The 12,070-nt window shown below is 46.2% G+C and overlaps 2 protein-coding genes across 2 annotated transcripts; one reads left to right on the top strand and one right to left on the bottom strand.

The window, feature by feature from the left end:
- Positions 1-522: 522 nt before the first annotated feature.
- On the bottom strand, positions 523-5,651 carry LOC123119394 (release factor glutamine methyltransferase). The gene is made up of 3 exons (XM_044539196.1): positions 4,910-5,651; positions 1,219-1,464; positions 523-701 (listed from the first exon to the last, which is right to left on the bottom strand). The coding sequence occupies exons 1-3, from the start codon at positions 5,600-5,602 to the stop codon at positions 570-572; spliced, it is 1,071 nt and encodes a 356-aa protein (XP_044395131.1). The 5' UTR covers positions 5,603-5,651; the 3' UTR covers positions 523-569.
- A 3,376-nt stretch (positions 5,652-9,027) lies between these two features.
- On the top strand, positions 9,028-11,121 carry LOC123124292 (uncharacterized). The gene is made up of 3 exons (XM_044544939.1): positions 9,028-10,049; positions 10,256-10,465; positions 10,617-11,121. Exons 1-3 carry the CDS (start codon positions 9,126-9,128, stop codon positions 10,920-10,922), a joined length of 1,440 nt encoding a protein of 479 aa, XP_044400874.1. The 5' UTR covers positions 9,028-9,125; the 3' UTR covers positions 10,923-11,121.
- Positions 11,122-12,070: the final 949 nt, after the last annotated feature.

The raw sequence follows: 12,070 nt of genomic DNA, 5'->3' as shown, positions 1-12,070 counted from the left end.
AGCAATTATATCTTTCACAAAAGAGAGGTATCATTTAAAGCAGTGTTGTATCACTTGAATGACTAGGATATAAAGAAGCCATCATCTGAAGAAAAAGAAAAGGAACCTTAAAAGTTATATGACACCTTAGCAGTTAGCATATAATATGTCCCAAGCTGAGCGTCACTTGTCAGTTTTCCACAATCTAGCATATACTCCCTCCGTTCCTAAATACTTGTCTTTCTAGGCATTTCAAATGACTATCACATACGGATGTATGTAGACATATTTTAGAGTGTAGATTCACTCATTTTACTTCGTATGTAGTCACTTGTTGAAATGCCTAGAAAGACAAGTATTTAGGAACGGAGGGAGTAGTAACTATGGACTACCATAGAATAAGCACATATTTCACTAACTAAAGATCCACAAACTGCAGGGATGCCAGAGACAGAAGATGATGGTTGAAAACAACCAAGTGCTGCTGCTGCACTGCAAACAAGTCAGAAATTGGGCAATCTTACCCAAAATCACTAAGGAACAGAAGTGATCTCCAAGAATATTTCATCAGCATCCATGTTTTCTTTTTTTCATCTGCGGTACCCTCTTACAAAACGTTTGATGTCTGCAAAGTCTAAAACTGCCTCCACGTCGCAAAAAGATGAGCTCCACTTTGTACTAATGAAGTCGACAAGAAACTCTGACTGCTTGTTGCCATTTGTCTGCCACACAGACACAAAGAGATTTTTGAATCCTTCAGGACTTGCAAAGCAACAAATCCAAAAAAAGCGAAAGCATGATGTGCATCTGAGGGAATACCAATCAAGGCACTGTAGGGTAGTACATATAAAAGCAACACGGCTTGTTTCATGTTATGTGATATATATCAATATGTACGACATACAGACCGAAATGAGTGATCAAACACACTAAAATGCGTCTATATACATCAGAATCAGAAAAGAATTAGAGCATCTTATAGAAATGAATGGAGGGAGTATCTCTTTATGATCTTGTAAGCAAGTGCACAACCAATCACTTACAAAATAATTATCTGAAATCATAAAAACGAAATTGCCCTACAGCTAAACATAAAACATATTGGTAACAATTTAAGCCCATATTGGACTGAATTATTCGTTTGAAGTTATCTAGCAATTTACAGTGCCATGTACAATGGTGATGGTAGTTAACAAAAACATGCAAATCTAAGATACATGACATCTGAAGATGCTTTACCTCAAAAACAAAGAAACCTCCAGGCATCAGTGCCGAAGATAACCCTTCACATAGATGAAGCAAATGATCAAGGCCATCTTTGCCTCCATCAAGTGCCAATTTTGGTTCATGCCAACCAACTTCAGGTTGCAGGCCAGGTAGATCATCAGTTGGTATGTATGGAGGGTTACTAATGACACCCATCAGTTTTCCTTTGACATCTTCTAGAGGTTCGAACCATGAGCCGTGCCTTATCTCAACTTTATCCTATTTTCAGTACACGACATTAACAATAAGAATTCATGTACTTCTGCAAAGCAATACAAATTTAACTGTGCAGAACAATTAAAACCCGGAAGCAGCAGCCAATAATTTTGCTTCTGGGAGTAGCTGCAGTAGCATGTAGCTCTTATAAAAACGTGTAATAGACTGAAAGTAGAGTTACTAATAAAATGTGTTCTAACTCGAATATTTCCCTGAACATAAATCTCGGCTGCAACTTAGGTGGCCATTGTTTGGGCCCCAGCTACTGATTCTCAGATTCTAGGCCTTCCAAAATCAGAATCTCAAACAAACACATCAGATTCTTACCTAGCTTCCTATAATTGATTCTGGAAAATGAACTACCAGGCAAGCCAAGCTGGAAGCAGCGATTTCGGTGATTCTGCACCTTCCCGCAAAAGAAAATGGTTTATTTTCAGTCCTTGCACCTGTTTCCACTCAATATTACAATGAAACTGCCACCGCAGCCCTAAGCTATTCCTCCAGCAGCCGCCACTCTCACCCCGACCCGCCGTCTTTGCTCACCGCGTCCTCCACCCATGACTCCTCTCTCCTCTCATCTCTCCCGTCTGATCCAAGGGCCTCCCATAGGGCCTCGCCAGCCGTCTCCTCCTGTCGCTCGCGGCCGACACCTTGCTGCCCAGCATGCCGAACTCCTTGCCACCGTGATCCGAGACCTCCGTGAGCGGCAGCAGCTTCCCATCCTTATCCCCATCAGCAGCCATGGCCTCGTCGTAGTAATCAAATCGGGACCTGCTGGTGGCGTAGAAGTCCTCGGACTGGCTGGCGCCGTGGATGCTGAACAGCGGCTTGTTGGGCGCGATGCTCCACTCCACCTGCGACTACCCCGTCCTGGGCTGGAAGACAGACGCCGGGATCCTGTCCGGGTTGAAGACCTCGACTGCTGGAGCCATGGCAGCCGGCTTAGCCATTGTTAAGGCCTCCAGCGCCGACGACACCGTGCCTCCGTCAGACGAGAATGCTCCGTCGTCCTCCCACAGGGCCTCCAACCGTCTCCTCCTGCACCGCCCTCGGCGGTGGTCAGCTTCGTCCATGTCACGCCCTTCCATGGTCTAGTCCGGCCTCACCAACCCCACCACCCTGAGATTCCTCCTGCGCCGCCTCCTGCACCAAAATCTCCACTCTCCCCGAGCTGAGTAGTTGCTCAGACCATGTGTATTTTCTGTCTGTGTGCGCGCGCGTGCGTGTGTGCGTATTGGAAGATTTGTGAATTGTTCAATGAATGTGATTACTTCTGCAAATTTCATGATTGACCAGTGCATTCAGGGGCGTTGCAGACGTTTCAAGCTGATTAGTCAGAAAATCTAAAATCCGGCAGTAGCCAATTTTCTTTTCTAAGCTGATTAGTCAGAAATAAATTTTAGCTGTGCAAACAAATAAAACCTGGTGGTAGTAGCCATTTCTTCAGGGTATAGTTGTGGAACTAACAGGAGCAAGTAAGCAGACTATGAAATACAATTACTACTAAATGGTGTTCCAACTTGAAGCATTTACCAAATGTAAATCTCAATTTTGGTTTAACTCGCTTGCTATCTAAACTAATAAGTCAAAAATAGAACATGAAACAACACCTCCGTTTTTGGCAACAAATCAAAATCCACCCTACGCTGAATTTATTATGCTACGAGCAATTATATTTTATTTTGCCAACAATGAATGCAGGAATTCTTACACCATGTGCTTAACCATATCGATTGCATTTAGTTGTTATATTCTGACATGAATTGGCATCTCCATTGAAACAAATAACCAAATAGAAACTTATCGACATGATCATTTGTGCATACTCAAGTCGGTTACTTACTGACATATCATGACTTCACTTATGGAAGTTGATCAGCGCATTGGTCACCTCCTTGATATCACCATGTCACTCAGCCCTTCATTTGGGCAGTCTGTTGCTTCTGGATTTTAATGTTAATGGGTCAGGCCTTGTCATCAACAAGCTTCAAGAATAGAAGCTTAAACATGCTGCGATGATTTGTGTCAAGTGCCAACACTTCCTGCCCCATGTACCAGTAAGAATCACACTTCTCCTTGAAGTGTTTCTCCAAAATACTCTCAGGCAGACCATGTTTGGCAACCTTAGCCGGTTGTATCCTCTTCAACTGAGGAGACAAGATCTTTTTCCTGGGCTCGGTTGGCTCGATGAGTTCGGCATGCAGCACCTTCATGTTGCGCTAGGGCTTCTTGGCCACATTCTACTTCGAGGGGAGCTGGCTTGGGCTGCACCATGTCAGCCTCAGACTCAATATCATGGGTCTCAATGTCCTCGGAGTCAGACTCAGAGTCTCTCACCTTGGCCTCAGGTACAAGATACTAAGTCTGAGACCTACGAGGTGGAACCCAAACCAGCGCCCTTTCAAAAGAGAAAGTGGCCAAGAAGGCCCAACGCAAGAGGAAGGCACTGCAGGCCAAACTCGCTGAGCCAATCGAGCCCAAGAGGAAGGCCTTCTCATTTCAGCTTGAAGAGGATGTGACCAACTAAGGTTGGCGAGGATGGTTTGTCTAAGAGTAATCTAGAGAAGCTCTGAAAGGAGAATTACAATTCGTGCCGGTGCCTCGGGCAAGAGGTGTGGACACGGGAGGCAAAACATCATGGCATGTTTAAGCTTCCGTTCTTGAAGCTTGTTAATGAAATGCCGAAGCCCTCCACACTAAAATCTAGAAGCAGCCCAAAACGAAGGCGCTGATCCGACACAGTAATATTAAGAAGGGGTTGACAAATACGTTGATCAGCTTGCTTAACTGAAGTCATGAACTCATGATAGGTTGCTAAACTGATCTTTTGTTATGAGCCTCCACTTGGTTAAAATTAAGTAATCTGGTTGATTATATATACAATGGTCATGTAGAATAAGCCTCTGTCTAATTATTTGTTTCAAATTTTGGTTGGTCGCATATCAGTTCATACTTGCTGTATAATAAATAAATGCAATAGATATGCTTAAGCACATGACACAACAATTGCCGCGTCCATTGGTGGCAAAATAGAAATGCTGGTAGCATAATAATAATTATCTGCATTTCACCCTACACCGCCAATTTATGTTAGCAGATATTTTGGTTGGTCATATATCAGATTGTACTTGTCGTATAACAAACAAATGCAATTGATATGGTTAAGTACAAGGCGCTATAATTGTTGCATCCATTGGTGGCAAAATAGAATTGCCAATGCATAATAAATGATTATCCACATTGCACCCTACACTACCAGTTTAACGGCACTGTCTTGGAGGGAGTACACTGTAACACAGATTCAGTTAGCTCACTACACCGATGGATGATAACCAGGAGACATCATGCATTATCTAGCAGGGTATAAGTGGCAGCATTTTAGTTTGATCAGAGTGGCTGTAAAACAGCTTAAATTTCCCAATCCTAGATACAACTGAGATCAACTCACCTGCACCCCGTACCTCTGGACGTTGAGCCGCGCGACCTCAACAGCCACCTCGCTGACGTCGGTGGCGAACACCCTCCCCCGGGGCCCCAGCATCCTGGCCACGGCCACGGCGATGGCGCCGCTCCCGGTCCCGAGGTCCGCCCACCACCCGTCCTGGAACCCCTCGACCGCCGCGACCATGTCCACGACGGCCTCCGTCTCGGGCCGCGGGATGAGCACGCCATCCCGGACGGCGACCACCAGGTCCTTCCAGTGCTCGTTCCCAACCACATACTGGAACGGGCGCCTGTCCCGGACGTGGCGGAGCCACAGGGCCTCGAGCTCATCGAGCGGCGCGCGGAGGAGGTGGGGCGCCGCCGGGTCGGCGCTGGACGGGGCGGGGGCGGAGGCGTCGGCGAGGAGCCAGCGGAGGTGGCGGTGGAGGTGCGGCGCGGATGGCGGGACGAGCGCGGCGGCCCTGCGGCGGAAGGCGGCGAGTGAGGCCTCCGGGACGGGGTGGGTCGGAGGGCGGAGGAAGAGCGGCGTGGGGTCTGCGTCCTCCGGGAGGTCGGGAGTGGTGGTACGCGGGGTGGGCGGCGTCAGCGCGGAGGCGGAGGCGGAGGAGTGGAGGGGTCGGAGGAGGCGGAGGCGGAGGGGTTTGGGCTTGGGGAGGAGGAAGGCGGAGAGGATGGGTCGGGCGGACAGCGAGAGCATGGCTTCGTGAGAGAGAGGGGAAAGGAGGAGAAAAATGGCGGCTGATGGGGTGAAAATGGACAGATTTGACCCTACGAGTTAGGGCATCTACGGGACGGGACCCTCGAATCGGATACTGTATCCGTCCGTGGACCAGTGAGGAATAATTCATGCATAATGATGCGGGAGCCGACCATCCAACTACGCCGGTATACGTTTCAAATAGAATGTCAACAAACCAGACAAGTTTCATCAAACACGACGTAATTCAAAAAAAAGAAGGCATATGTTCAACTAAACCAAGCCCACAACACTTAAAGTAGTAATTTTAGAAAATAGCACAGTTCAACCATGCAGATATCTCTAGCACAACAATAGTTTAAATTCAATGAGATAGCCTGATGTTCAACAAGTTTTCCAAAAACATATGTTCCAAATTCAACAATTCTAGAGTCAGACCCGGCACATGTCGTCCCACACAAATCTGCCCCTTAAGCTTCATCCAATAATGTATGTGCATGAATGGCGTGCCCTCGGTCATGTAGTACACCAGGGAAGCACGTGCAACCTATACATCATGTATATCAACATTGAGCGAATAAATGAATTAACCAACATATAGAATAACAACAAGCAACACTTACGATCTTCATGGTTGACGAGCTCAATGACCAACTTGTCTCCACTTGGTCAATTGCACCACAAAACTTCATGACGAAGATGCATACGCAATACATTAGTGAGTTCACATTACGTGCATGGATGACGTGCATGTTGTAGGGTGTTAAGTTCTTTCGCTCATGAAATGAAGCATGCAAGCTTTGCCAAAAGGTCAAGCTCTTGTCCATGTCTACAAACTCCTTAGAAACGGTCAACAACGCATCGCACAACAACTCATTCTTGATCACTAGCCCCCCCCCCCCCCCGCCATGGTGCTTCTCACAACAAGAATTCAAAAAAAAAGTGCAATGAATTTGACCAAACATCTGTCGAGCGCGGTGTCCATCATGGACGATGTCAGCAAGGGTGCGGAGGTACCTAGCTACAAAGGGATTCCTAGGTGGACAACGACGTAATCCAAGGTGGACAGGCACGTGAGTGGGGTCTGCGGATGGCTGAGGATTCCTAGGCGGCGGTCGGAGAAGTACATCGACAATGCCAGATGATGAGTGTGCATATGAAAGAAAGGGGGAGCAGGGGCGGAGTGGAAAAAAGGGGACCGGGAGGGGGGGTTGGGTGGACCGGGGTGTCGGTGTCCTACGTGGCTGGTGTCCGGACTCCTGCAGCCCCCCCTCCCCTAAGTTTTCCTCCAGTTTGCGAGAAAACGAACGCCAGTACCAGCCCGCAGACGGATGAGGTACTACGTTGGATGGCAAAATACGTCTAGATAGCTCGGACCGAACGGATGCGAGTGGTTTGAGGGTCAGCATTGGAGATGCCCTTAGTTGTATCTAACGTAATTCGCATTGGTATGTATCTACGTAACATATGCCTTTACATAGTTCTAAACTGGATACTTGAGTCACTCTTGATATTTGTGATTGAGCGGATCCGGGTACAATATACGTTCTACTCTAGGTAGACTTCGTATCACACACGATACTACCGTAGTTTCCATGCTCCAATTCTCAGTACGGTAATTAAGGGTTTCCCTGTAAAGGGCTCCCAGTTCTTCCCTATCAATTGTAAATGCGAGGTAGATAAGCTTTTACTGTCACCTCGAATTACCTCAACATCCCAACCTTTACAACAACAGTAATATGCTTCTTGGCCTTCCAGGAGAAATGCTTAGTGGGGCCCTTCATAACATCCACGAATGTTATTAAACCAAACATTCAACAAGGAATTGCATAACTTTATTAACGTCTCAGCTCTTATACATACCAAGGTTCATCCATATCCCTAACAACTGAGGTGGTAAACATCGATGGAACAAATGGGTAATACACGTAGGGATCAATAAAAGGGTCAGTATACAACGAGATGGATGGCGGTGAAGATGATGATGAAGATGATTGATGTCGTTGTCCCATTGCATGAGGTTGTGGTGACAGCGATCTCCTCCATGTCGATCCCCCCTACAGAGGCTAGGATTCTCTGTTCTGGAAGAGTTTCAGAAGTCTTTGGGCATCTGATCCATGATCCGATTGCGCGCAATGGGGGGGGGGGGTGAAGTAGGTGACCAGGCGGTAGCGACAACACATGGTACGACCAACAGTACGAGCGTGTGGGCTCCTCTTTTTTCATTTTTATCTTAATTTGCTGCGTTGCCTTGGAGCTCGTTTTACGCCCAATTTCAAAAATTTGAGCACCACATTCGATTCCACACAGTTTTTTTTATTAATTTGTTGTGTTGCCTTGGAGTTTGTTTTATGCCGAATTTCAAAGTTTGAGCACCGCATTCGATTCCACAGGCAGAAAGTAACGTAACACGCCGTCCTTTGCTTCCCCACCCCCTTCTTCTACTATATGTTTTATTCTTTCGTGGTGATAATTTATCACATTAAATGACATAATTTCATCATCTTTTTGGGTGTTCTTTCCCTAATTATCCAAACACTTTGGAAAAACAACATCCCAAAGAAAACGGCAAAAAGAAGTGCGGAGACACGATAAAACCCGACAAAGCCTACTATGTAGGCACAAACAAAGGATAAAAAATCACATAGTTTGGACTCATGATCTACTACCCCCGTCCCGATTTATTGGTCCCCTTTGTAATTTGTGCCAATTTTTGACCAAATATTTAACTAACAAAATATTAATGCATGTCAACAAAAAATATATCGTTGGATTCGTATTTGAACATAGTTTCCAATGATATAATTTTTTGTGACATACATGACATTTTATTAGTTAAATTTTATGGTCAAAATTTGACACAAAATACAATGAGGATCAATAAACCAAGACGAATGTAGTAACTCTCAACAGGGAAAAATATCAGGTGATACCAGTCCTTAGATGATACCATGATACCAACTTGCAAAACTCAAATTTAAACATGTCAAAAAATTCTGAAAAAATCATGGATGTTCACAATACATATGTCGACAACCCCTAAAAAATTCAGATCAAAATTCGAAATAGAGAAGGAGAAAGAAAAAAAAGACAAATCCATCATGAAAAGTGTCAAAAGAAGACAAAAGTTAGAATGCCACTATTCACATATGAATTTGTCTTTTTTGTTTCTCTTTGTGTATTTCGAATTTTGATCTGAATTTTTTAGGGGTTGTCGACATATGTGTTGTGAACATCTATAATTTTTTTCAGAATTTTTTGACATGTTTAAATTTGAGTTTTGCAAGTTGGTATCATGGTATCATGTAAGCAATGGTATCACCTTTTTTTTTTTCGAGCATCAGCAATGGTATCACCTGATACTTCCCCCTCTCAACAGGCTGACTTGGAATTACAAATTGTGGAAGGGCAGAGAAGCTCAATCGGCCCAAGCCCAACCGAACAGCCCCCAGTTCCAGAGCTCCCCCAATTCCTCTTTGCCGTCCATTTCCGGCCACCGCACTCGAAGTGGCGGAGTGGCGCGATGGAGTTGCCGTCGGGCAACCGCCTCAACCCTCCGTCGTCGTCCGTGTCCAGCCGGCGCCGGCGCCAGCGCTTCCTCTCAGAAGGCGGCAGAGTGGACCGGATCAGCGCTCTCCCCGACGACCTGCTCCTCCAGGTACTCTGCCGTCTCCGCTGCGCTCGCACCGCCGCCCTCACCAGCGCCGTCGCCCGCCCGTGGCGCGGCCTCTGGAGGCACCTTACCGAGCTCTCCTTCCGCGAGATCGCGCCGGACGCCCTCGAAGCCGCCCTCGGCCTGGTCGCCCGCCCCGCCATCTCCCTCCTCGAGATTGACATACCAGAGGAACACAGGGGCGAGATTGACCCTGCCCGCGTCTCGGCGCTGCTCCGCACGGCTGCGCGGCTGGCGCCCACGGCTCTGGTCTTCACTGCCTGCGGGAACTGTTCAGTGGCTCCTATCGAGGTTCCTGTCTTCCACCGAGCCACCTCCATCAAGCTGGAAGTGCACAACCTGTGTCTAACACCGCCGGCCCATGGACTTGAGTTCCCGGTGTTGGAGAGGCTGTCCGTCGGTGGCGGCTACGCCTTCGACACGGATGAGTTTATCCAGCGCTGCCCTCGCCTGCGCGTGCTGGAGGTGGGCAACCGCTGTCGTCTCCACAAGATCAAAGTCCACTCGACGACGATTGAGGAGCTTGTCGTGAGCGACGACTGTTGGGCGAACGGCATCGACATCATGGCGCCTGCGCTTAAGCAGCTGAAGCTATCGATCAGGATGGACTCGCAGTTCAGCGTGTCCTTCTCCGCGCCGATGGTGGAGAATCTCTGGTGGGACTTCTCGTGCCCGTCCCAAAATGTCGGGGACGACGGCTGGCGCATGCTCCACCTGAGCCTATGGAAGAAGGAGAGCGTCAACACCCTACGATTAACCATAGATGCTGGTCCGGTGCGTCATCTGTACTGCTCTATATATTTTCCTCTGCTCCAAATTTGTAGTATATTCATGTTAGAATGTGGTATGTTGCCAAATTGTTGTTCGTGTACTGTGATTTTCCCCCTAATTTTCTTCACTACATGCTTATACATTTGCGGGCTTATGCACCAGATGCAATCGTTGTTCTTATACTATGTTTTTTTTTCTATTTCCTTCAGTCCATGCTTATGGATTTGGAGGATTATGCTGAGGCTTATGCACCATTCGCGGATAGGAACTTCAGTGAAGAGATAGCATCACTTCCCAACTTTTCTGTTCTTCAGCTACATCTGATAAGACGGGGGCATGCTTTTGGGCCAGTGGTGTCGAATCTACTTGGGATATGCACCTTTATACAGAAGCTTAAGGTGGACATAAACGAATTCACGGTAATTCTTCACTTCAGCTGCCTGATATATACATTTATGATGAAATCTGTTTAGCTAAAGTGCTAGATTAATGAGATAACTGTATAAGTTAATTGCATTTGACATTGCATTTTGGTTACAAAGAATCAACAGTACTTCACTTGTATTTCAGTGCACGGGAGTGTGCCCACCAAATTGTCCTTGTGAGCAACCCCAAAATTGGAGAAGTCAAACTATCTCCCTGGCAGCTCTTGAAGAAGTTGAAATAGAAGGTTCAGAAGGAACTGGCGGTGAAATTGCTTTCTTGAAACTTCTGTTCAGATCCGCGCCTCTGATGAAAACAATGACCATGAAATTGCACCCTGAGAATTTACCAACCAGCAGAGGATGCAAGGAAACCTACAAAATTTTGAGGGAAAACCCATCTGTGAAATGCCGTGTTTATTGCAGCGGTGGGGAGGAGGTTCTGTACCCATGATGGTCCAATGCTTCTGTGTGTAATCAGAGATGGTATCTTCAAGCTATGTTGTCGAACTTGATGCCTGGTGTGTGTTACTTAGCCTAGCCTTCATGTTTTGCTGAAGATTTCAGAACAGTTCAATTAACATGTTTACTGTTCTGTCCGCTTGATTGAAATGTGTTGATGTGGATTAACATGATTGGTTTTAAATTTCCCAGACTTTTAGCTCTATGCTGAACCTGCATGTTCCTTTGGTTGAATTGATATCCACACCCCTATTGACTAGTACTCCCTCTGTAGTGTAAAAAATGTCTTACATTTGAGACAGAGGGAGTGGTATAGGTTTTGCATTACATAATAGTAGAGGTGTAGTCTTTTTTCCTGAGGTGCAGAGGTATATTTAGGTGAAGACCAAAGGTGATTTGGCACTGCCCCAGCTGACAGGACTCCAGGAGAGAAAGGGGGGAGGGGTGCTGCAGCTCGACCACTTCCAAGACTACTCTACTCTATCGCTGAAGAAGATCAAGAGGGACCAAAGATCTGGCCATCTCCTTCGGCTCCCACCATGTTATCAGACCAACCTGCCCAGAAAGAAATGAAGTGTTTGTGATTCTAATTGCAACAAAATTTATTCTTGTTCACAAGTTTGAGCTTTTCTAAACGCCGTCCTAGTGCAAGTCGTGGAGTAACAGAGTCCTGAGCTTCCTTTGGACAGCTGGGATTCCCGCTGCAGTTCATGATTCTTGGCTGTACAAGGGCAGTGCACTGCACTGGTTGATGGTATTCGGAATAACACTAACAAGGCTCTGTTTGGATGTAGATATTCGAGCCAAGAAATTGAAATGGGGTCCAATCCCAAAACTGGGTGGAAATGGAAATGGGCTTCAGTGGAAATGTTGTTGTTTGCATGTTCATGGAATCGGGGGATGGAGTAAGGGAGAATAGCCAATTCATATTCCTGCCTGGATGTAACAAAACTTGAAATTATAATTCTTAAAAGTGTTTGAAGATTGTAGAGTGATGTACATGTTTGGAATTTATTCTCCACAACAGTGCATATATTATTACGATGACTTGTCAATCTACAATACAATCATGAAAATGTTCAGAGCAGCCGTGATATTATTTGATAAACGTGAAAAATATCTTGAAAATGTGCATAACAT

This window comes from Triticum aestivum, chromosome 5D (assembly GCF_018294505.1).
Source record: "Triticum aestivum cultivar Chinese Spring chromosome 5D, IWGSC CS RefSeq v2.1, whole genome shotgun sequence".
NCBI classification, from domain to species: domain Eukaryota; kingdom Viridiplantae; phylum Streptophyta; class Magnoliopsida; order Poales; family Poaceae; genus Triticum; species Triticum aestivum.
Note: the sequence above shows the minus strand (reverse complement) of the source record. Positions and strands in the feature narration are given on the sequence as shown.